At 32.3% G+C, this 24,162-nt stretch overlaps 2 protein-coding genes across 4 annotated transcripts in view; one reads left to right on the top strand and one right to left on the bottom strand.

Moving 5' to 3' along the window:
- The window catches only part of LOC124355060, an 88,285-nt gene extending 78,153 nt beyond the window's left edge, over positions 1 to 10,132 (bottom strand). The window contains exon 1 of one of the 3 annotated variants that reach the window (XM_046805973.1): positions 9,944 to 10,132. In XM_046805973.1, the coding sequence (XP_046661929.1) occupies positions 9,944 to 10,081 (138 nt within the window). In that variant the 5' untranslated portion in view covers positions 10,082 to 10,132. The remainder of the gene's footprint in view (positions 1 to 9,943) is intronic. The other 2 variants (XM_046805971.1, XM_046805972.1) reach the window with 2 other exon arrangements.
- An 8,198-nt stretch (positions 10,133 to 18,330) lies between these two features.
- LOC124355058 lies at positions 18,331 to 21,617 on the top strand. Its single transcript, XM_046805970.1, has 2 exons — positions 18,331 to 19,489; positions 21,455 to 21,617. The coding sequence occupies exons 1-2, from the start codon at positions 19,316 to 19,318 to the stop codon at positions 21,599 to 21,601; spliced, it is 321 nt and encodes a 106-aa protein (XP_046661926.1). The 5' UTR covers positions 18,331 to 19,315; the 3' UTR covers positions 21,602 to 21,617.
- The last annotated feature ends 2,545 nt before the right edge of the window (positions 21,618 to 24,162 follow it).

Below are 24,162 nucleotides of genomic sequence, written 5' to 3'. Positions count from 1 at the left end.
GCTTTAGATTTGAATTTAGATAAATTATTTTCCAGTAAAATATGCCTTGGTAGCATATACAACAACTTTGTTCCCATATATTTAGTTTTTTTCTTAAAAAAATCTAAATGATGTGTTTCAACCTGTCTATTTAATCGAGTGTTGTGAATATGATTATTTACAGATAAAATCGGGTCAAAGTTCTGTTTTACGTAAGTCATAGTTTCTAAAATATAGAGCCCATATACAGTTAATATTTTTAGATTAGCAAAAAGATGTTTAACTGAGTCTTCTCTTTTTAATTTGCACATAATTCTTAATGATTTCTTTTGTTGTATTAAAATTCTATCTAAATTTCCCTTTTTTGTTGCTCCATATATGCTTATCCCATAAGCAAGATGTGAGTGAACTAAAGAAAAATATATTATTTTTAATGTTTCCAAGCTACAGTACTTTGCCAATTGTCTCAGAGCAAATAAGCCTGTTGACATTTTGCCTACCACATGATCAGTGTGCTTATCCCAACTTAGGTTTTCGTCAATTAAAAGCCCTAAAAATTTTGTTACTTCAACTTGTTCTATTATTTCGTTATTTATAGCTACTTGTGGGTTTATTTTATTCCTTGTTTGTTTTGTACAAAATGATATAAAATTAGATTTACTTGAGTTTAGTAGGAGATTTTTATGATCCAAAAATTCTTTGACAATTGACAAAGTAATAAATGATGAAACTTCAACATTTTCTTTAGTGTCTCCTGATATTGTTATATTCGAATCGTCAGCAAACAAACAAATAGTACTACCAACAGGGATCGCTCCAGGTAAACCCTTCAAGTAGCAAAGAAACAAGAGAGGTCCCAGGACAGACCCCTGCGGCACACCATGTTTAATTATTCGTCTCTGGGAATTGAACTTGCGGATGTAATTGTATTTTTCTGAAAATTCTGATATTGAATGTTCAATCTCAACATACTGCTGTCTATTTTTGAGATAAGATTCAAACCATTCCAATTGTTTTCCAGTAATCCCTAGTTTTTCTAATGACTTTAAAAGTTTTTTATGAGACACACTGTCAAAGGCTCTAGTCATATCTAAAAATACACCTAAAACTTTTTCCCCTTTATCAACTGATTCGATTATTGTTTGGATGAACTCAATTCCTGCAGTAATTGTTGATCGACCTGACTGAAAACCGTGTTGTTCTTTATCTAGGAGTTGGTGTTCTACTAAATAATCTACTAGCTGAAAGTGAACAACTCTTTCAAGTATTTTTGAAAAGATGGGTAGCAATGACACAGGACGATAGCATGACACATCATTAGGATTTCCTTTTTTAAAAATGGGAACTACTCTAGCAATTTTTAATGATTCAGGGAATATTCCAGAGATAATAGAAGAGTTTATCACATGCAATAAGGGTTTCAATATAACAGGGAGGACTTTTTTTACAATATCAATGGAAATATCATCATTGCCAGCAGAAAATTTATTTTCAAAAGAGTTAACTATTTTTTTAAGATTTTCTTCTGTTATGGTTTTAAACTTAAACCTAGATTGGGTTGAAAAATTGTCTTCTAACAGTAAGTTACTATTACCCTGAGGAATCTTTGGTAAAACAGATTTTTCAACTACTGATACAAAGAAATCATTGAATAAATTTGCTATCTGAATAGGGTTCTTTACTAAAATTCCATCTTGTTCAATGTTAATATTATGCTTTGCAGTTGATTCTTTATTTATCTCAGTTTTAATCAGATTCCAAGTCATTTTAGATTTGTTTTTAGAATTACTTAATTTATTATAAAAAAAATGTTTCTTATTCCTATTTATACAGTTTTTTAATTCTTGTTTGGAATGTTTGATTAAAAGTTTAGAATGTTCATCCTTATTTTTTCTAAATTCTTTTTCAAGTTGATGGATTTCGTTTTTCTTACATTTTATTTCGTCAGTGATCCATTGATCAATTTTTTTATCTTTGATATCTACCATAAGTTTTGGGAAACTATTACTAAAATGGTACATAAAAATATTTAAAAAGGTTTCATACTTAGTGTTAATTGTTGACTGATATACCTCCATAAAGGATTCCTGAGATAAACATTTACTAAAGGTAACAATATTATTTGGATTAAAATTCCTGCAATATTTTTTTGAAATTTTCTTTTTTATATTTAAGTTAAAAATCTCAAGTAATTGAGCATCATGGTCTGAGATGTGTGTTATGAGTCCTGTTACTTGCTGTTCATAATCTTTAATATTACTAATTATATTATCTATAGCTGTCTCTGATTGTAATGTTACTCTTGTCGGAAAGTCAACTTTATATTCTAAATCAGGGGTGCCCAACCTTTTTTACCCAAGGGCCACATTATAAAGCCTTTATGGCCAGGCGGGCCAACATCCCAGGGGATTTGGAACCCCAAACAAAACGTATTGCCCGGGGTTTGTTCCAGAAATCTTGTGCAAAATATGAGTTTTAAGGTTATTTGGCCCTTGTTTCCTGATTATTGTAATTTCTTATTATTTATTAGTTGTTAGGTAAAGGTTTATAATATATTATGATTTTAGGTTCTTTTAGTAGAAATAAATATAAACCCGGACTTTTGGACGTTTGCTCTAATTCTGAGGGAACAATAAAAAAGTCACCAATAAATTGAATACATTGATTTTAATTAATCCTACTAGGATACTAGGACATACAAATTACGTGGCGAGTGGTGACCTTCAGTTGGGTAGGGGTTACGTCGCCGCACCGTGCGCTGTGCCGTGCTTTACGCGCGCTCTATTCGTCAGCCGGCAGCCACCACCGTAGTCAGTGAAATCTGTCTGCAACTACTTTACTTCTTTCAACACTCATACTCCACCAAATGAATACGGCTCGTTCTACGTGAAATCGGCAGGACTGCTTGGTTCTCAAAATTTGTATTTATTTAATATTTTAAATGTTTGTAAACAAATTTGGTTGTTTTGGCAACAAGGCGGGCCACATAAAACTGACTCGCGGGCCGGATTCGGCCCGCGGGCCGTAGGTTGGGCAGCCCTGTTCTAAATTGTGTGATTTAAGTACACTCACAAAGTCTTTGTAATAATTATCTCTTTTTAAAACATTAATGTTCAGGTCCCCAGTTAATATTACATTTTTGTATTTGTTAGTTAAAATAGAACATAAAACTTCAAAATTTGACATAAAATTGTGGAAAAACATTGGTATTGGGGATCTGTAGATACAGCATAATACACAGTTAAAATTTTCTAGTAATACCTCAACCAGACAGCATTCAAATATTTTGTCAATCAACAAATTTTGAACTGAAGGAATTATTAATTTTTTAGTATTGAGATGTGTTTTGGATAATATCATTACTCCTCCGCCCACTGAAGATCTAGAATAATAAGAACATATATTATAACCCGGAACTTGTAATATATTTAGTTCGTTTTCACTCATTTTGTGCTCAGAAATTGCCATGATGTCTGGCTTTAATTCGTCCAAATTAATTCTTAAAATTTCCAACCGTGAGGGTAAATGTTGCACGTTTTGATGCATAATTGTAAAATTAATCTGAATGTTGTCTTGGTTGTTACAATTTAATGAGGGGCCATTTCCAGAGCTACATTGGCTAAAAAAGTTTCTGTGATGGTTGGTTGAGGAGTGCTGCACGAGTGAGAAGAGTCATTTTTGAGTAGAGAACTGTTAGACTCGTTTGAGTGAAGTTCTGATACCTCATCTTGAAGTGTTCTTCTTACTTTAATTAAAAATTCTTTATGTGTTAATCCATTTTTTTAATTTCTTGCTGATTCTTCATTGTATGTAACTATGGTAATTTTTGCCTCTGTACTTTTTTGAAATTTAATAATATTTTTTACAAAATGTTCAACTTGTATTTCATCCCTAACACAGCCCATGGGGGAGCAAATGAGGTGTTTAAGTTGCTTGTCTTTAAAGTCACTTGTTAGATTATGGAATGCTGAGTCGTAGTCATGTGAAGTTGGCTTTTGATGATAATTATTTTTTTGTAAGCAGACTATAGACTGTTGCTCCATCAGGCAGCTGTTGGTAGGCAAGATAATTAGATAAGGAATCTGTGGTATCAGGACGGCCAAATTCTTCTTTGAAGATTGCAGCCACGCCAGCACTCATATGCCCTTCACTGTGGAAGTCCCGTGAAATGCAGTGTGCAAAAGCCACTGATTTTTCCCCTTTGTGTTTTTTTATAGAAATTCTCATATTTTGGTCAAGGATTTCAATCTTATTTTCAATTTGTTTAAGATGGGCTTTATTTTTATTTTCATTTGTAGAATTGAGTTCACTCCTTGATTCTAAGCCAGATCCATGCAGTAGTTTGGCTATTATTTCTGCTACCTTATCTTTCCCTCTTCTATTCATGTGCAACCCATGTCTTGTAAAGTAATGTCGAGGCAGTTGATCAAGAGGAAGTATCTGAACATGTTGACATTTTTGAGCTATAATATTCTCTAGTTCTGAATTAATTTGTGCTATTTTTAGATCCAAATCATGTCTGTCATGTCTCATTGGAAGCTTAGCCAGGATAAGCTTGGAAAATGTTGAACTTTCTATCAGATTTTGCATGTTACTCAATATTTGTTCAATGCTACTGTTTTCAACATCATTTGTGCCCGCAATTACTAATAGGTAGTCTTTTTTATTTAAATCTTTGCCAAAACTTAGCACTTCCTCAACAACTGAGTTGAACTTGGCACCTGGACGGACACATGATGAAACGTTGTGGAGAGTTCTCCGCTGAACCAGACTACTCAATTGTTTTCCATGGCTATCAGCCAAGATTAGAACTTTAGATGTTTTTACATTTGCTGTACTACAAATTTTCCTGTGTAACATTGTTTTATTAATATTTATTCTATTATCACATGCAATTTCTTGATAAGCTGATGTGATGGCTGTCTCAATTTTCCTAGCCAATGGCGGAAAACAATGTACACAAGTACGGTTTTGATTTTTCATATCTTCAAGGTCCTTAGTTAGTTTTTTATTATCATTTTGTAAAATTTCCACAACAGCTTTTAGGTTTGTTCTTTCTAACTCTGATTTTTTTAACTCTTGAATCAGTATTTTTGTTTGAAAGTCTTGAGTTTTGTTATCTTCTGAAACTGTTTCAGAGTCAGAATTATTATTTTTATTTTTTCCTTCCATTAAACTTTGTTCTAGTTGTATACACCGTTCAGTAACAGCATTAAGTTGATAGTTTAAGTCTATATCCAATGTTGTATTTACAGCAGCATCCTTAGTGCAATTTGTGGTATCTTTTATATTATTTATTGGAGTAGATGTCAAGATGTTAGAAGTATTTAATCTATAGGGTGATTGAGAGCTACTGTTCACATAACTTGTTGCAAGTTTTTGTTGTTGCTTTCGAGACATACATTCATTTTCAATCTCCTTTAGGGCCAATGTAAACCCATGCTTTGTTGTTTGGACAAGTTTTGACTTATTTTCTTCATAATTATTCAGCTCACTAATTAACTACATGCTCCACTTCTAATTTTTCGATTAAACTACTTTAGTTTCTTATAAACTGATATTGTTTGGTGAATTAAAGGGAACACTTTGTTTGAATAGTCTCTAATAGAGTATATAAAAATTAATGATTTATCTTTCATTTAATCCTTTATTCCAATTTTCATGTTGCAATGTTTTTTGTTTAGCTTTATTAGCCTACTATAGATTATATTTTTTCAGATTCATCGTACTTGCTTCTAAGAAACTGCTAAATGAAAAGGTAATTAAATCTTGTCTACACCGTAACTACCCTGTCAGGTCTCAGGTGGATGTTTTTAATAGTTTGTCTAAAACTGTAAACATAAATAATATCTAATATGGATTCAGGATCTTTGTTACGACTAGTAGAATGAAATTAAATTCACCAACAAACAAGATACATATATTTTTCATTGATTAATGTTGCTGTATGTTCATAATTACGATAGTTATTTACTGGTCATTATAATGTGTTTCTATCACACTTTGTGTATGAAAACCCACAATTAGGCAAACAGAGTAACAAAATATTGTGCTTTGTAACTTTTGAAGTACTTACATATTTTCTAAGATCATATTTAACCTCCTAACTTTGGTGGACACATTTCTACTATCTCCAGTTTCCTAAAGTGGAAACAAAAGTCATGTTGTAGCGTAGGTATTAACAACATACAATGTAGCTAGAGATATATCATAGTTTAACACATTGACTATGGTGAACGCACATTGCTACTATCCTCACTGTTCTAAAGTCGGTAAATAACTCATGTCATAGCGAAGGTGTTAACAACATATAATATAGCTAGAGATGTATTGACATAGTTTAACACATTGACTGTGGTGACTGCTACTATCAATGTTCTAAAGTTGGTACACAACTCGTGCCATAGTGAAGGTGTTAGCAACATATAATATATATTATAGCTAGAGATGTATCATAGATTAACACATTGAAAGTCCTGAACCCACACTGCTACTGTCCCAACTGTCCTAAGGTCGGTACATAACACGTGTCGTATCGAAGTAGTTAACAACGGGTATAGTGCGATAAGCGGCCCTGGTTTTTTATATTGAAATTGAAAGTGATATTACTTAATTATAGCTATCGATAAAATGAACCGACACTGATTTTTAAACAATCACTAACTTGTATCAACTTTAAACACTTTCTCATATAAATATCTTTCATAGGCAATGACAAAGTCGATAGCTCGTGGAGGACCTTGAAATGATGTTTAAAAAATGGCATTTCAGACCTAATTGGGGATAACCTTTGTGAGTATTTGTACAGAAGAGAAGTACGGTTTCTAGAGAGGATGCTTTCAACAACTTCTTGCTGTTAATCATTGCTACGGTAGGGTACGATAAGAGGATCCGGTTTTTTATATCAAAATTGGTAAACGTTATTAATTAATCATAACCATCGATATAATAAATCGATACTAATTAATTATTTTGAACAATTAACTTAAATAATCTATATCAACAGCTGTAAACACTTTCAAATAATACGCGTAAGGTAATATTTCAATTTTACATATAAGTAACATTTGATTATTAAAAATGGCAGTAAATTTTAGAAAACTACACGACATTGCTTTGAAAGATGATAGGACGTGTTTTTCGTGGTTTCGACATGTTGGACTCGTACCGAAAAACCCATTTAATGAAATTTGCGGGAAAGAAACAACTGTAACTGTGAGAGGAGCAGATATGGTCGTCTTCAGTTTTCCTAATCTTGGTTATAATAATTTGTTTGATCACTGTAAATATTAAATTCATATTTTAATTTAAAACATATGATTGATAAATAAATAAAAAGGCCTTTATTCATGAGCGATTTTCAACATTGATGTTGTTTTACAAAATAACTCAGGTCATGTATAAACTAAACATACAATATACAACCAAATAATAAAAATAACTTCACAATTCCTTAAGCTAACATTTTTTTTAATTTGTCTTTAATACGCCCTCATACTTAAATATTTCATTTCAGGTGGCAGACCGTTGTACCGCTGGGGACCGAAGTAAGAAAAGCCAAATGGGATTGATATTGAGGACTATAGATACTTTTATATCGATTGATAGTCTAGGATTTGAGATGCGAATATTAGGTATCAATGATTACATTCTTCAATACCTATAAAAAAACCGGGTCCCCTAATCGTACCCTACCCCATTGCGGTAATTGTCACATTAACGGCCGGAGCGGCAAACTACGAGTTTCGCGTTATTAATTTATTGGAATTGTTCTACAGACCAAAACAATATAAGGTTTGACGGGGTAGAAATGAGAAATAACGAAGTTCTAGAACATCAAAAATGGTACAACTTTTCAAGCGTGGAGCTATATTTCCATGTTCTAAATCCACATCGGGCATCACGTGACTTTTTGTGACCATGATTCAACATCGTGATGACGTCATCGGATGCGATGCCATCTTTGCAAACGTAAATGAAAAAAATACTGAAATGAGCAGAATTTTGATCCAAATGAACAATGTTTTTCTTAAATTTTTAGCTACAAATTAATTAGTTGTTATCGAATTGAGACGAGTGCCTCCGGCCATCAGCACGGGCTTCGGCAGCACCTTCGGTGCTGCCCTGCAATAATGTCAAGGAAAGAAAAACATTCCTCGAGATAGTACCTATCAGTAAAATATCCAATTCTAGAGGGGCTGATCAGAAATATAAATTGAATTGTAATGGAAAGGCAATTATGTACCGTGTAAAAAACTTAATAAATCATGAATACCCCTAATATGAATACGTATATAAATGGAATCTAGAGAACACTTACCATTAGTGTGTTCCACAGAATGTACAGAAACTAAATAATCTCGTTTCAGTAGAAACGTAACCTCTAACATGCCCAACAAAACACTCCGACACACCAATTCACTACGATTGGTCGAACTAGTGGATGGTTGATCCATGATTGTCACACACTCACTCGATCCAAGCTACAGTACACGTTATCTCTGACTTCTGCCCCAGAGCGCTCAGATAACAGATACGCTATCAGTCCCACCTGCAGATAATATTTACAGATATCCAGACACAGCACACAACAGAACATTAAAACATTAAGAACTTAACTATTTATGTATATAACCCTCTAAAATCATGTAATTTGTCATTTGCACCCCTAAATACATGGTTTATTTTTTGTTCAGGAGGATGAGCAGAATACGTTGATAACGTCAAATTCGTGATTTCCCACCTCGACCTTTAATCTTATAATTTCCCCCATTGCTACCCAGGAGAAAACATAAATAGTTACGCATATTTCATATTTTCACTTATAAAATTTTGTTATGATTTCGTTATTATTTATGAGTCTTTCTTATTTCCAGTTCTAAATGTTTGTTTAATCGTTATATACCCTAGCTCCTTTATTGTTAACAAAGAGCATGCAGTGCAGTCACCGGCGACCGCCACACTAGTGATGTTTGGTGATCGCTGGTGACCGCACCACATGCAATGTCTTAATGAGATTGTTACTATGTGTAATGTATTAACTATTTTAATTTCAAACATAACGTTATTATGACTAGATATATATGTTGACATGACTGACATTGGATATATTCAATAAAGGTCGTATTGGATATACGAATATTATAGATGATTGTACAAAAACAATATAAAAACCAGATCCGCTTATCGTACTATACCACTATATCATAATATAGCTAGAGAGGTATCATAGTTTAACACATTGACTGTAGTGGATGCACACTGCTAGTATCCCCACAGTCCTAAAGTCGGTACATAACTCGTGTTACAGCGAAGTTATTAACAACATACAATATAGCTAAAGATGTATCATAGTTGAACACATTGACTGCAATCGATGCACACTACTACTATCCTCACTGACCTAAAGTCAGCATAAGCCTGTCATAGTACAGGTGTTAAAATTCATTGCTTACTAAAAAGCCAGTAAAAATAGATCACTAGAGGCCTATTTAGCTATATTATCAATTTTCTAAAAAGCAGAGGTAAAAGTTGTTAACACAGAGCAATAAACCACTGAGATCAGCAACCTTCTTAGGTAGCTAAGTCAACCAAAGGTGTAAGTAACATAACAGACAATAGAAAGATTTAAGTTATCCAGTAACTGTATAAAATTACTCAATGGTAATACTGCAATAAGTATGGATTTAGAAAAACAAAGCAGTAAGCCTAACAGGTTTTCCATTGCAGACAATTTAATACCAACAAAGCTATCAGAACAAAAATGTAATATTCAGGTACCTAACATGAATTCTTGCAACTTTTATCAACGACATCTTAAGTACCAATAACACGTTACAGTTCAATTTTAATATGAAAATTAGAGTTTTCAAACCAAAATTAATAGTATTTCATGTTTATTTGAACAATTAACTGTTTCAGATATAACATTTCACTAGTATAGGCTAGTTATCAATAAACAAACCTTGATACCCAGTGAACAGCCAAGTAGGCCTACCAACGAAATCCAGACTAGAGTGTACACAAACACGGTTTGTTGATACCACCACCACCTCCATGGCACAGAAAGAATGGCACTGTTTGTTTTCTTACGATGACTCATTCTCCGTCTGACTCACCAAACAGCTGCATCCTTTGTGATAACGAAAAATGGCTTATGCGGGACCGGCTAGCCAATTCTCTAAGTCATACCTTCATATTGTTGGATGACGTCAACAGTTGTTATATTCTATTCTGCTAAAACAGAAACAGAGGGTTAAAAATAGGGATACACTATTCTTAACACAGCAGCTAAAGGTAATGAATACATAGAAATATATTTTATTTCTTGCAGAATTATTTTGTTTTTTACGACCTGTAAACGTTATATCAAGTAAAATTTGTGTAGATCAATTGTGTATCAATTTTAGATTTTATGGCTAGCGATTTAAACTTGCTACCATTTTGTTTTTATCACTAACCAAAAAAAGGGCATCCGGATCCGTTTGTAAAGTAGATTTCATCCCATCTAGTGTACAAAGAGAAACTGTATAATGTGTATAACTAACTTGATTATAAAATATATCTATATGAAATATATTATACATTTTAGATACAGCTAAATGTTTTATTATGTTTATATTACATTTATTATAGCAGCAGTTAAAGTTTCAAAAAAAATAATGGATTTTATTTAAAAGTACGGAAAGAATCACCCTTTCGCTGTTCAACTTTTTGAAGCATTATGATATTGTTAATACGTTTACAATTTCCAAGTATGTTATGTTATATCGTAGTTTTTATTCTAGTATTTTATCATTTATTTTCGTATTTGATAAACGACAATCGATGAGTTATTAAAAAGCCAAAGTTATGATGAATCCATTAACTAGAAGGACAATAAACACACTCTCAATGTTGTGTAAAGTGAAAGGCTTAGAGGAGGATTCTCGAGAAGCTCCAAAGAATATTTTATTGCCCTATGTAGGACACATAAAATGTGGACAAATTTCTATTATTTAATGCCGTTGAAAGTGCAATAGGCTTCAGGCCCGGTTAACTTACATATGGTGATCTAGCCATGATTTGTTTTCTCCTTCTTCTTCCATGGGCTCTAGTGGAGTACTATACCACAGGGCAGCAACTAGTTTTCGTGGGGCCCGTTGCAAACATTTACTGCGTACTCCTCAATTTGACACCCATCTTCCATACCTTCTTCTCAGCGACTATAATTATGACCATATCGCACATAGGCGTAGTATTACACACAAATAATATGAGAAAACTTATATTATAATATTAATAATATTTAAGTATTAGCTAAAATTAGGAAATAAATTAAACCATTAATAAATTAAAACTAATTTGCTTCTATATTTTACATTTTAGTTTGTGTTTGTACCTATTAAATAAAATAAAAAAACGATGTTTAATATGATTTGCGATTTAAATTAAGAACAATAATTCATAAACAAAAGTCATGTTTGTTGACTGGTTAAACACATAAAATCTAAAATTTATATATTATATAAATTTTAAAATTGCTGTACACTGTATACTAAAATTCCTAAGAATGTTTATAGATGGTTTTAAGATATAAAAAATGTTGTGTTCCATTGTAATGGAGAAATATTAACAGAATACTCTATATTGTAGTATGATAATATACTAACTAACAATACTATCACACTAAACTTATTGCTGTTATAGTAGCAGTGTGCTTAGAAAATCCCTCTTTATTAATAATTTTTAATATATTATCTAGTAAATTTAAATAACTTTCAAGGTGGAAGCTCCCATATGCTTGAAGCCCGGTGCGACCGTGCCACACCTGTTTAAATCGGCCATGTTATACCGAAAAGAGCGCTCATCAATGTACCTTATCTTAATTGGCTGATAGTATTTTACTCTGAATGTCAAAGAGCTGCGATCAACAAATCAACACTATTAATCATTGTTGACGTTATTTACAGATTTCATTGTTGTTAACGATTTATTCACATTGCCACAATTATTTACCTACATTCTTATTCAATGTATTGCAATCCACGTGTTTGTCAGTAATCAATTATTTTTCAAAATTGTCACATCTTATTGCCACTTTTTATATTGTGCATGGCAATTAATGGAAGTAATATTTTTTTTAATGGACATTTTGACAGAATATCTAAAAACTCAGTGACAAGTGAATAGCCCGTTTCCATGTGTTAGGGAGGATACTAAAATGTTAGAGCGTGTGATAATTGAGTTTTAGAACTAACATGTAACATATAATTTCCACTCTATCTTTTCTATTGTTTACTATGACAGAAAGAGATAAATGTATTGAAAGCTTGGGATCAATATATAAACCTTAACAAATATTTTAAACAAGATTGGAGTTTGAAATATGTATTAGGATGGATGAAGAAAGTCTCTCCAATTAACGTTGTAATACGTTTGGAAAATCTAGTATAGTATTTTAATGGCGTGTGTAATTGTGATAAAATAGTTCGAGATAAATTTGCAAGAGAAACTGATTTTCCAAAATTTGAATTAGAAATACATCAACGATCATCATAAGTTTAAAAGGACAACTGTACAAAACTAAAATTAGAAGATTTTCTATAACTATGAACATCAATGGAAAGGAGATGTCGCGAAAAAGAAGGACTGACACATGTAGTGAATATTGGGAAAGTGAATAACAAATTCAGGGTTTAAAAACCCAATCAACCAAGTTTACATGCTCAGATAATACTTACAGTAAATGTGGATTCCAACTCAAAATTGTAAAATATTCTACAAAACCATAAAAATATTTCATTTATAAAGAAACTTGATAATTTCAAGGGTTTACAAGTTTAAAAAGGAAAGTAGAGTAGGTAAAGATTCAGAAATTATTCAGAGTTGAAAATAAAAGGAGAAAATCGAACATGTTCGTATCACGTTGCATAAATAACGTATACAAAATCTTCTGACAGTCTTCGTGGATTTTTCATTTTGAAAACACTTACCAAAACTAAAATTGGTCGAGGTACTGTTCCTGCAGCAGACTATCTAGGCGATGGCTCTAGTCAGTCTTTTTGGATGGATATCATGACCGATTAGGTGCAGTTTCTACAAGTTAAATTCTTGCATATACTGCTGACGACTCTTAACCATACATTTATTTTTAATTGGCTAAAAATTATTCAAGATATATTAATTTCATTAAGAAATAAAATTAATTCCCTAGCTATGTTTTGAATTTAAGTTTTGGGTTTTGACATAAACTACTAAATTTAGGATTATATTAATTTGGCAATTATTTAGAATAAGGTCAAGTTGGGGACAGAAACGAAATTACCAAATGTACCTTCAAATAGAAGTTGGCAATGAAAGCAGCCCCGCTCGTATATTACACCGTCCTCTTGCAGTGCTAGCTATCTGCTGGGCCTATTTGTAATTTTGGTTTATCAGACGTAAAACAAACATACGTCTCTATGCCATAGAGTAAAAAGAGATGGATACTATCTTGAGGTAGGTTTTTCGTGTGAAGCCGGCAGTATTTGTCAACACTAAGTTTAAAGGTAACACTAACTAATCTTACACACAATTTATACGATCCAATATACTCCTTTACATTCATATATACGCTCAATGGTGTGTTTAGTTACTAATCTGGAGCCTATTCCCGTTATTTTCGAATATTATCTATACCTTCCTATTGATATTACATTGACTTAGATTTTCGTTATTTCCTATCCTTATTAATAGTTTTCTTCTAATTGTTATATACTGCCTGTTATTTATTTTTTAAATGAGTACTCAATCTCTATCAATAAATAAGAGGTTAGTGTTTCCGAATTAGATGTGTGAGTCTTGGTGCGACCAACATCAAATCAGTTCACAATGAGGCTGTATGGAACAATAGGTCTCTAGTCTGTCTTGTGAACGTTAATATCTCTCACTTCTTCTTTTTTTCACGTTTTGTTTATTGAGAATGAGATTGAGAGTAAAATTATTTAGTTCTGTGTCTGTGTAGTGAATTGTTATTGACGCCTTCTTACCGGTTGTTTAGTGTTCCTGACTGAAATTTTTAATATAACCATTTGAGACAAAGGTAAATAAGTTAGTGATTTTTTATTTAATTAGTAATACTAGAATTAAAAATGTGTTGCATGACAATTAAAGTTTAGTACTGATTAAGGTTAGGACACTTGATGATATTTCTCTTCATCTTTGAATATTAATATTTAAAGCTAAGAAAAAAAAATAATAATTCAATTAACAAGACCTTTTACAAGCTCTGCTTTGCGTTTTTTGTTTATTTGTTGATTTTTGAATGAAGAGTGTTTAAGATGTTAATAGTATAGCAGGTTTTTCATATTGAAGTATGTACTGTAATCATCAATACCTATATTCGCACCTCAAATCCTAGACTATCAATCGATATAAAAGTATCTATAGTCCTCAATAACAATAATATGTTTTAAATTAAAGTATGAATTTAATATTTACAGTGATGAAACATTATTATAACCAAAATTAGGAAGACTGAAGAGGACCATATTTGCTCCTCTCAAAGTTACAGTTGTTTATTTCTCACAAATTTCACACAATGGGTTTTTCGGTACAAGTCCAACATGTTGAAGCCACGAAAAACATGTCTTATCATTTTTCAAAGCAATGTTGTGTAGTTTTCTAAAATTGACTGCCATTTTTAATAATCAAACGTTACTTATGTAAAATTGAAATATTACCTTACGTGTATTATTTGAAAGTGTTTACAGCTGTTAATATAGATTATAATTAATTATTCAAAATAATTAATCATTATTGATGGTTATGATTAAGTTATATCGTTTGCCAATTTCAATATAAAAAACCGCGTCCACTTGTACCCTGCCCTAGCAATATAATGAAATAAACGTGTGTAAAGGCCTAGGCTATAAGACTAAAGTAAATTATTTTATCTAAAAGGGAGAAAATTCTACTTGAGTGGGGCGGTAAGCCACCTGGTAGGGAGGTTATATGCTTGTATTTTATCAATACTATACCTCAAAGAAAATTTATAAAATAACTACAACAAATATTAGGATAAATTTGCATTTTACTGCTATCTACAAGCCTTATTACTAAAGTAAGGGCAGTCACCTTGTATTTAAATATTGGCAGGTTTCAAATGCTGCAGTGTAAGTGGCCATTATGACGATCAAACTGTTGATTAGAAATATCTAAACTATTGAATATTATAAACATTTAACCTATAGATATTTATAATTAGAATAATTAATAATTGCCAGCAGCTTTTATTTTACAGAAAATATTGTTCAAATTTATCCTAAGTTAATTGAAACAAAGTGGAATCATTTGCAAAGTGATTAGAGTAGACTTTAATAAGTGGCCTACACTCTTTATTCGGTTGTTCTTATCTTAATGAATAATTCCAGGAGACTTTAATAAGTGGCCTACACTCGTTATTCAATTGTTATTATCGATCTATTTGATATATTATCCAAATTCGATGTTATATATTAATCGTACAAAACAAGAGTTATAATCAATTTACAAGAATAATAAATTGCAATTTTTAATAAGATCAATTTAACAATAACATTAAAAAATAACAAATCCAACTATGGCCTAGAAATACACATCAGAAATAGTATACGTTTACAATTTTAATAGATTGCGCGGATAGCAGTTAGCTACCGCTTTTGTGATGGCAGTAGCCAAACCCACATGTATATCAAGAAATTTATCACACAATTTTCTCATATTCATTGTCATTTTCAAATTCTCAACAAATTGGTTACTTCTTGCTGTTTATTGTTCACATGACAAATGACTGTAATATTGAATTATTCATTAGGATAAAAAGAAACCATTCAATAAAAACAACCGACTAAAGAGTGTAGGCTGCTTATTAAAGTCTACCCAATAATTCAATATTCCAATTTATTTAACAAAACATAAGATTCCTACTTATTAATTACATTAATTTATTAGACAATACACAGCAAGAAGTAACTAATTTGTTGACAATTTGAAAAATGACAATGAATATGAGGAAATTAAGTGATAACTTTATATATATATATATATATATATATATATATATATATATTTCTTATTTTTCTTTTTACATATAAAAATATAGCTTCACTAAAATACAATCATTAAAGCCTCTACCGTTCTACATTATTGTTTCAAACTAATTAAAACAAAGTAAAATCATGTGTATGGTATTTGATTTATGGCCACAAGTAAAATGGTAATGTGGTCTACAAATGTTATTTGAGTCATAAAGTGTTGGCCATGTTTATACTTCAACATAGTAAAAAGTAACTAAATGTTATACTTTTTGGTTTGTTACATTTTATAAATATAGTTCTTTGTTCATCATTAAAATTATTACTGTTTAAGATATAAAAAATAGCTGAACTATAATTTAATTAATTTGAAATACCTATAATGAAATTTTGTTCGACATTTTGGTTTTAGTAGTTTTTAGACAATCCTTGGATATCAAGGATTCGATAATCATGAATATAAATAATTTGTATTATATGTTAATTAATTATAGTTTAGTTGTTCTTATATTACAAAAAGTAGTAATTTCTTATAAACAATATCTAGGCTATACGTGTATTAATGAAATGTAAAAAACAAAAGAACGTAACATAAGTGACTTTTTTACTATTTTGAAGTATAAATGTGTCCAACACCTTGTGACATAAATAACACATGTTCATTGCTATTTTAGTTATAGCCATTTATTACTCAAATGCCGTACAAATGATATTACTTTGTTTGGATTAATATGAGCTATGTTGTTATTAAATACATTAAAAAGAGCTGGCGATAATTAATTATAAATAACTATAATTATAGAATTTATTTTTATTTGATAGTTTAGGTATTCCTAATTGATAATTTGATATCACTGATTTGATTGTGGTTGTGACCACTTACTATACTGCAGCTGAGATCCCAAGAAAAGGATAACAGGTACTATATCAGTTCACCTTGAAAGAAAGGGAGGCTTCCATTCAAATTCTTCCTTTCAAAGCAGACAGGAGAATGGGGGTGGGGGGGGGGGGGGGTGGGGGGGGGGGGGGGTGGGGGGGGGGGGGGGTGGGGGGGGGGGGGGGTGGGGGGGGGGGGGGGTGGGGGGGGGGGGGACTCTCCATTTGACTGGGTTAATTAATAGACTAAGATTTGGGCACTAACCTAAAATTTGTTTTATTCCCCTTAAAACTAGTGCTTGGACCAGTAGACCAAATTTTATTAGGCTGCAAGACCCATAGCCAGTATTTCCCGTTTTAAAGACCTTTTGATAAAATTTATGTGCTGAAGAGTACACATTTTATGTGAGACCCAGTCAGAATTCTAGAGCCATAGATTTTCAACTTTTCCAATTCTAATTTTAAAAAAAACCTAATATTGTTCAACCCAAATCTGAATTTAGAAGAGATAAGTTTTTTAATTTATACAAATTCAGAAAACCACCCCTTTTTATGAACTAATAAACTTATTATAATATTAATAAAAAGCCGGCACAATCAACCACCGCCTAAGTGAAGATCTTGCTATTCTACCTGATAGCTGGCACACCATTATTGAAAGATTAATTTACTTCTATATTTATAACTTAAATTAAATTCTCAATTCCCACATTTCAGTATTTAACAGATGTAACACTGTAATTTAAAGTTTTTATACTTTGAACAATTGTATTATAATTAGCTATAATATATAATATATATATATATATATATGCTATAGTTTGAACTGAAGTAAGTAAACCTACCCACCTTTAATGGTTTATTGATAGTTCTCAGACAAAGTGTTACGGGTGTTGGTTTTGCGGTTTAAGGCAGTTAGGGAGCTGGTCATTACTTTGAGTATTTTTTTATAGATTTTTCTTGTTCAAACAGAGGTTACTGCCATTAGGGAATATGCTTGTAAGAATCTTCATATGTGGTTCAGTGACAAGACAAAAACTGGAAAGGCATTCGCGGGACTAACCGACAGAAGTGACTACTTCTTATAACGAGCTGTGAATATATATCTTGAAAAAGTACGTTTCCTAATTATCAAATGGTTATTTTTTATATTTTAAAATAATATTAGACACTCAAATCGTAAACGTAAAAAGTTTTACATTTTCTATTAGTTTTATACAAATTTTGACAACATTTTTTACATTTCACTTATTACAATGATCACTGAATGACCAAATTAAAGTAATAAATATTTATAAATTTCATTTTTATCCTTTATATTAATTTCTGTTATTAGGCCAGTATAATTTTCACTACAATCTTGTACTTTCGAAATAATTACTTAATTTTTTTGTCATCATATTCTAAAAATGAAATTATGGGTTTACGATAACTGAAATAAGAAATAAAAATTCTCAAATAAAATCTAGTTAAATATCTTCTAAACACAATATCTATTATTGTTCCATATCTCGTTGTACTTATGTTTTCATCGTTTGTTTTATTAACGTCAAATTTTGTTAGTTCAGATCAGATGTTTATATAACAGTTAGTTCATACCTCGTATTTCGGCAAAGCTGCCTATACTACTTTGAATGCACGTGGAAAACATAAACAGGCGTGACGCGATAAGAAAGTTTTTTATCCGTTCAAAACATACATCCATAGCCTGCCGAAAGAAGTAGTCACTTCAACAAGGAGCGACAGTTACCTCTCACTAGCACACCTGGATAGCCACTGAACGGAGAAATGCACTCCCATCTAGATGGCCGCGATAGGCCCGCCCCTAGTAGCTACAGAGCGAACAAAGCGTGATGCGTGACGTTCCGTGACGCGAAACAAAAGTTTTTCCTCCGTACAAAACATACATCCATACCTCGCCAAAAGAAATTAGTCACTTCAATTAACATATTCACTGACAGCTTTAAAGCCGTTTTTCAGTTATTTATTCATATTTAACTCCAAATATGTCTGTAACTGTTAACAGGTTTTATCTTCTCTTGATATCAACGCAGTCACTGTTTGTTGCGTTCCAGGCCATAAGAAAATCGGGGGAGACGAAGGGAGTAGATATTCGAAAACTTAGGATTGCTTTGAAACATAGCACGTATTAGAGATTTTAGTTGTCTTTGTCAATTTGACCATGTACGGGGAGTTTCTTCCAGAAGATCTGCTCGGTTAAAACCAGTGCTTTATGGTCATGTTGTTACTGTTAAGGTTTCTTTTCATTTTTCTGGGGCAGACAATCTGCTTTTTATGCTCAAGTGATTGGCTTGTCATCAGAAGAAGAAGAAGCAGTTGATTGATTCTACTTTTAAATATGTTCAGCCGCCCAGATCTTCATCTATAAACTGACGATAGTCTAATACTCTATAACTCCTACAGGTATGCAGTACATCTACAGAATGAACCGTACATTGCACTGTGGAGACCTGCAGGGAGTATCTGTGCTATATGAGAATGGACATTTGGTGGGGGCAGGTCTCATCACCTTCGGAGCTCCCAGCTATAGAGATGGGTACCGAGAATGGTACGAGAACCTGTCTCTCAGAAAGTTCAAGGTAAAGCTAGTTAATTACAATTATCATACCAGTAATTTTCCATCGATACTTACAAACCAAAACAGCAATTGAAATAAAAAATATCTTATTCTCAACTAGAAGAAAGTTTGAAGAAGCAAGTGCCCGAATGGGCCAAGGGAACTGCGCGCGCAAACCGGCCATCCGCCTGATCGGTAAGCGGGGAAAGAGCCTTTTCCAAGAACATTGGGCTTTCCCTTAGGGCCCATTTTCGGTATTCTCGTGACCCAAGAGCAAAAACTGAAATATTTACTGAATTATTCAGTTGTCTCGTGGTTAGATTCAAATAAAAGGTATTCGGATATTTCAGTTCTTTTAAATCAATTACAGAATGGCATTGCCTAGGTGAGGTAAACGTTTCGTGGATGGCTAGTAGAGCCGCGGCCGCGCGCTCAGATTCCTTGGTCCATCTGTATTCATTGCTGTATAACAGGAGAATAAATACTGTAGTGGCCAAATGAGTGTGAATCCTCATTATAGGGAACATAATTCAGACATATAATTATACACATCCAACTGATTTTAGTTTCCCCGTTATTGTCATTTGTTGCTCCTATCACATTTTCTATTTTTTTTTTTTGAAAACTTATTGACGTACAGCTTACTTACCTCACAGATGAATTTGACTTATTGTGAATGCTATCCTCTTTGAATACCAATAACTTTGTCAAACTCTGTCAGCACCACGTGATGCTGAATTAAAGAAGAAGGTCCCGTGTTTTGGCCTTATAAATCTAATTATGTAAGGGTTTTATATTTATAGACTATAACCTGTGAGAAACTTAACACATTTTGTAGTTTTCTCGTATGAAATGCCCTCTTCTAAACACACGTAACATTTTATCGTCGCTAATGTGGTAATTTTGTAGGATTTTGTATTATGATTAGTTGTAATACTTGTTAATGAATTCAAAAGTATATGTTAAACAGGTAAAATTGTATTACAAAACGAGATTTATCCTTATACACGTCTACTTTACATGAAAATAACTACCACTTTCCACAGATACAGGTTTGGTTGGGAAATGGAAAGTAAAATATACAAAAAAGTAAAATACCGATGTTTTAATGTTTTACTACTTAATTTGAATTTAATAATATAGACAATATTTTATTTTTAAACATTGAATATCATCCTTCGATTCCTTATTCTAAAATAGCTAGAGACTAACAGATGGTTTACATATACGCAGTATTTCTTTTCGACTTGACGTTCCCTTCCATAATTATTTTAGTACGGCTATTTCAACTTTATCAAAATATTAAATTTTTAAAGGCAACCAAATTTGGGTAAATATAGTTTGTTAATCATCACGTCCAGTCCAATGATTATAATTTAGTTTTTTTTTAATTTCTTTATTTCAAAAAGCATAGAAAGTATGGGTTTTTTTGTAAAACCTAAATCTTGTCTTTGGCTTTCCGTTCTAAAACGATTTTTGAAGAAAAGTTTTCACCACAATAATGTTTTAACCGGAGTTTTAAAACGTTGACTGTGTCTACATTTGAAAATGTTAAGATTTTGGGATATCAGGTTTTGTCACACTCAGTACATCTGATGAGACTTTTAATTGGATTCTCCGTATGTGACTTACGGTGATCAATTAGATTTATTTGTTATAGTTCTACTCATCCTAATGTTCAAGATTCTTATCTGAATCACACCGTATACAATGTGAGAATGTCTTTAACTAAACACGTTCATTCAAATATACAAACTTTATTACTCCCCAGTAGTTGGATTACGTCCACAATTCACGGGTTATTTAGCGCTTCTAAGAACACATTTGATGTACTGTAGTTAATGAACCTTTCCTAGTTTTAATGTAATGTATAAATCTAAGAAAACAAAACATGCATATAGCTATACTTTCCCTCTAAAGTATAGTTGTCCTACTACATTAAAACAATTATTTTATTTAGTTCAAAGCTCTAACCCTTTTGTTACAGAAAATGGTTCGAAATGGTCCCTTGTGCATGGTAGACTGGTACAAGAGGTATGGAGTGATATCTCTCCATTTTTACCTGAACAGGTTTCCTAGATTTGTTATGTGCAGTTGGCCATGGCAAAGAAAAAACAGGTGTAAGAGAAATTAAATGTTATAATTTAAAATGTGGATATATTTATTTCAACACCGTATAGCTGCCTAAATTATCAAAACAAGCAAAGTCTGATAACGAAGTTAGTAAAATAAAAACCTTAAACAATGAACAGGTCAAACTTTACAACATTACTTACTTCTGTAAATTATTGCGAAATGTACTTTAACTTTACGAAACAGGTGCATTTGAAACAACTTAAGTGCTTTGTTAAGAAATTATTGTAACAAAACATCACAAAAGTTATTCAGAAATTATTGTTTCTGTCTGAAAATTATTCAAGCCATAACTTGTAAGTCGGTGAATGGTTTCTCCATCAGCTATTTTATCAAAGTACTTAGCAACAACTCAGAAAGACAAGCTTTTGAAAAAGAATAAGAAAGTGAACTCTCTTTACTTAGCACTGACTTAGGTGGAGTGCGAATGGAAAACTTTACGAATCCAAATAAAACAAAGTTGTTATTTTTCACTCCAACTTTTTGTTTCCTCTGTGGAAAGGCTTTGGAACATAAATCGTAGCCGAGCTGCCTTATCTCGAACCTGCTGCTAAACAAGTTGGGTTTGTGCTCGGTCCTTTGTTCTTTCAACTTATCGTTCCCTTAGGGGACTGGTAAAACCTTTTCAAATAAACGCTTTAGTAGATACAGTAAATGGCTCGGTTTCATGTAATGAGATATATATTTTGGATATGTTGTAAACAAAATGGTCAAGTACTAAAACCTTGATTACTTTCAACTATCTATAAATATTTTTTTAATCTGTGACGTTTAAAGTCACAACACCAATAAAAGAATTTGCATTTAACTATAATTAAATCAAATTACAAAATTTTTGAAAACGTTACTGATTTATCTACAAAATGATAACTTTTAACCCAACACAGCTATAACAAATTAACGTCCAAAAAATACACCATAAATAAAAAAACCATATTTTAATAATTAAACTCTCAAGTTCAGTAGTAGTATTGATAAATAATTATGATTTTAACAGCAAATACTTATCTAAAAGTATATAATTTTCTATGCTTGAATTACTTGGTGTCGTAGAGATAACAGCGCATATTGATAATCAAGAGTCGTATCTACTTGTGTTTAAACATAAATCAAGACCACAGAGAAGTCGCATTTAAGGTCACTTCGAGAAGTGTGTAAGAAGGATTTCATTCTCAACTTTACAGTTTAGGACGATTTCCGCTTCCAACGGTCCAATTGAGGCTTCAAGCACTTGTAACTAATTCAGACCACAGGTTTTCATTTCCATTCATCACAGTCATCCCATTGGACATGGTACCAAACATGGATCAAGGTGTATCAGTTGATCCAGTTCCGTGGGGAATAACTCAACATAAGGATCGATGCGAGCAACGTAATCACCTATGCCTTTTATCTTAGACCGTTTCAAGAATGTATTGGAAAGATTTGTCCCTCAATTTTCCCAAGTTAGTTAGGCGGCCGTCAGAAGTCTCTAATTTAGCGCATGTTTTCTTTTTCAATCATCCCATTCAACAATATCAATAGATATTGTATAATATATATATATATATGTTTTATAATCGTTGGAGATTTTCATCATCCTGATAGACTGTCTTGAATTTTTCAAAAGTGCGTGTGGCCATTACGAATACGAGAACGGCAGACCTTCGCTTACCACATGAGTTTACATGTGCATATTCGTTTACAGACTATCTCCAAACATCAATTCTGACTATTTGTTATCGATCATACTTGGAATACAAGTGCGTGCTTCGTCCAATAACTTTGTATTAGTCACCGACCTCAGTCAATATTCTTTAGTAAAAACTAGTATCGCTCGCTATGCCGATAGCTTTCAATTCAATAAAAGGTGACCCACAAAGTCCCCCAAATTATCGTGGATTTAGCTTAGTTCCCGTGAGTTTTAACTGTGGAAATATTTATAAAGAGCCTTGAGACTTTTATGAAGCCTAAGCGTATTAAGCATCTTTACACCTCCTCCCAATATGGGTTTAGGACAGGCCTGTCTACTAGTGAGACAGTGAAATAGTATTATATCCACTGTTCTTGAGGTAAAAAGTAGTGTTTGTGTCACTTTACTAGAACTGTCAAGTCTTCGACATTGTGTTTTATTCTATTCTAGCAATGAAACTCAACTATTGTGGTGTGACTGGTAGAGAACTGACTGCTTAAATCCTATCTATGTAATAAATTAAAACCAATAATCAGACCTCCGATTTCCTGGACAACCCGTGCGAGATGCTGCTAGGCTCCGTGCTCGAGTCTTTTTGTTTACTATCTATCTTTGTAAACGATAGGCCAAAGATTCTTGCAACCTAATGCGTACTATATGCAGACAATACAACCACTCTAACTGAATATGTAGACACAAATGGCATTTTAAATTTAGGTAAAAATCCCCCTGGAAAGATCAGAGCTTTGTATCCAAATAAATAACCTACTTATAAATCAGGAACAAAACCAATATTATCTCGATTAGTTTAATTAGGCTATCTGAAAAAGAATTGGAATGATGCTTGGGATGCACTTGGATTATAGGCTTAGTTTGCAGATATTTTTGTA

Source organism: Homalodisca vitripennis, chromosome 2 (genome assembly GCF_021130785.1).
Source record: "Homalodisca vitripennis isolate AUS2020 chromosome 2, UT_GWSS_2.1, whole genome shotgun sequence".
Classification (NCBI taxonomy): Eukaryota; Metazoa; Arthropoda; class Insecta; order Hemiptera; family Cicadellidae; genus Homalodisca; species Homalodisca vitripennis.
Note: the sequence above shows the minus strand (reverse complement) of the source record. Positions and strands in the feature narration are given on the sequence as shown.

What these genes read in the sequence shown, in the direction of transcription:
- LOC124355058 (XM_046805970.1), top strand. Translation starts at nt 19,316, where the DNA reads ATGCAGTACATCTACAGAATGAACCGTACATTGCACTGTGGAGACCTG. An exon ending in TGTCTCTCAGAAAGTTCAAG is followed by an intron (nt 19,490 to 21,454) that starts GTAAAGCTAGTT and finishes CTTTTGTTACAG; the next exon opens with AAAATGGTTCGAAATGGTCC.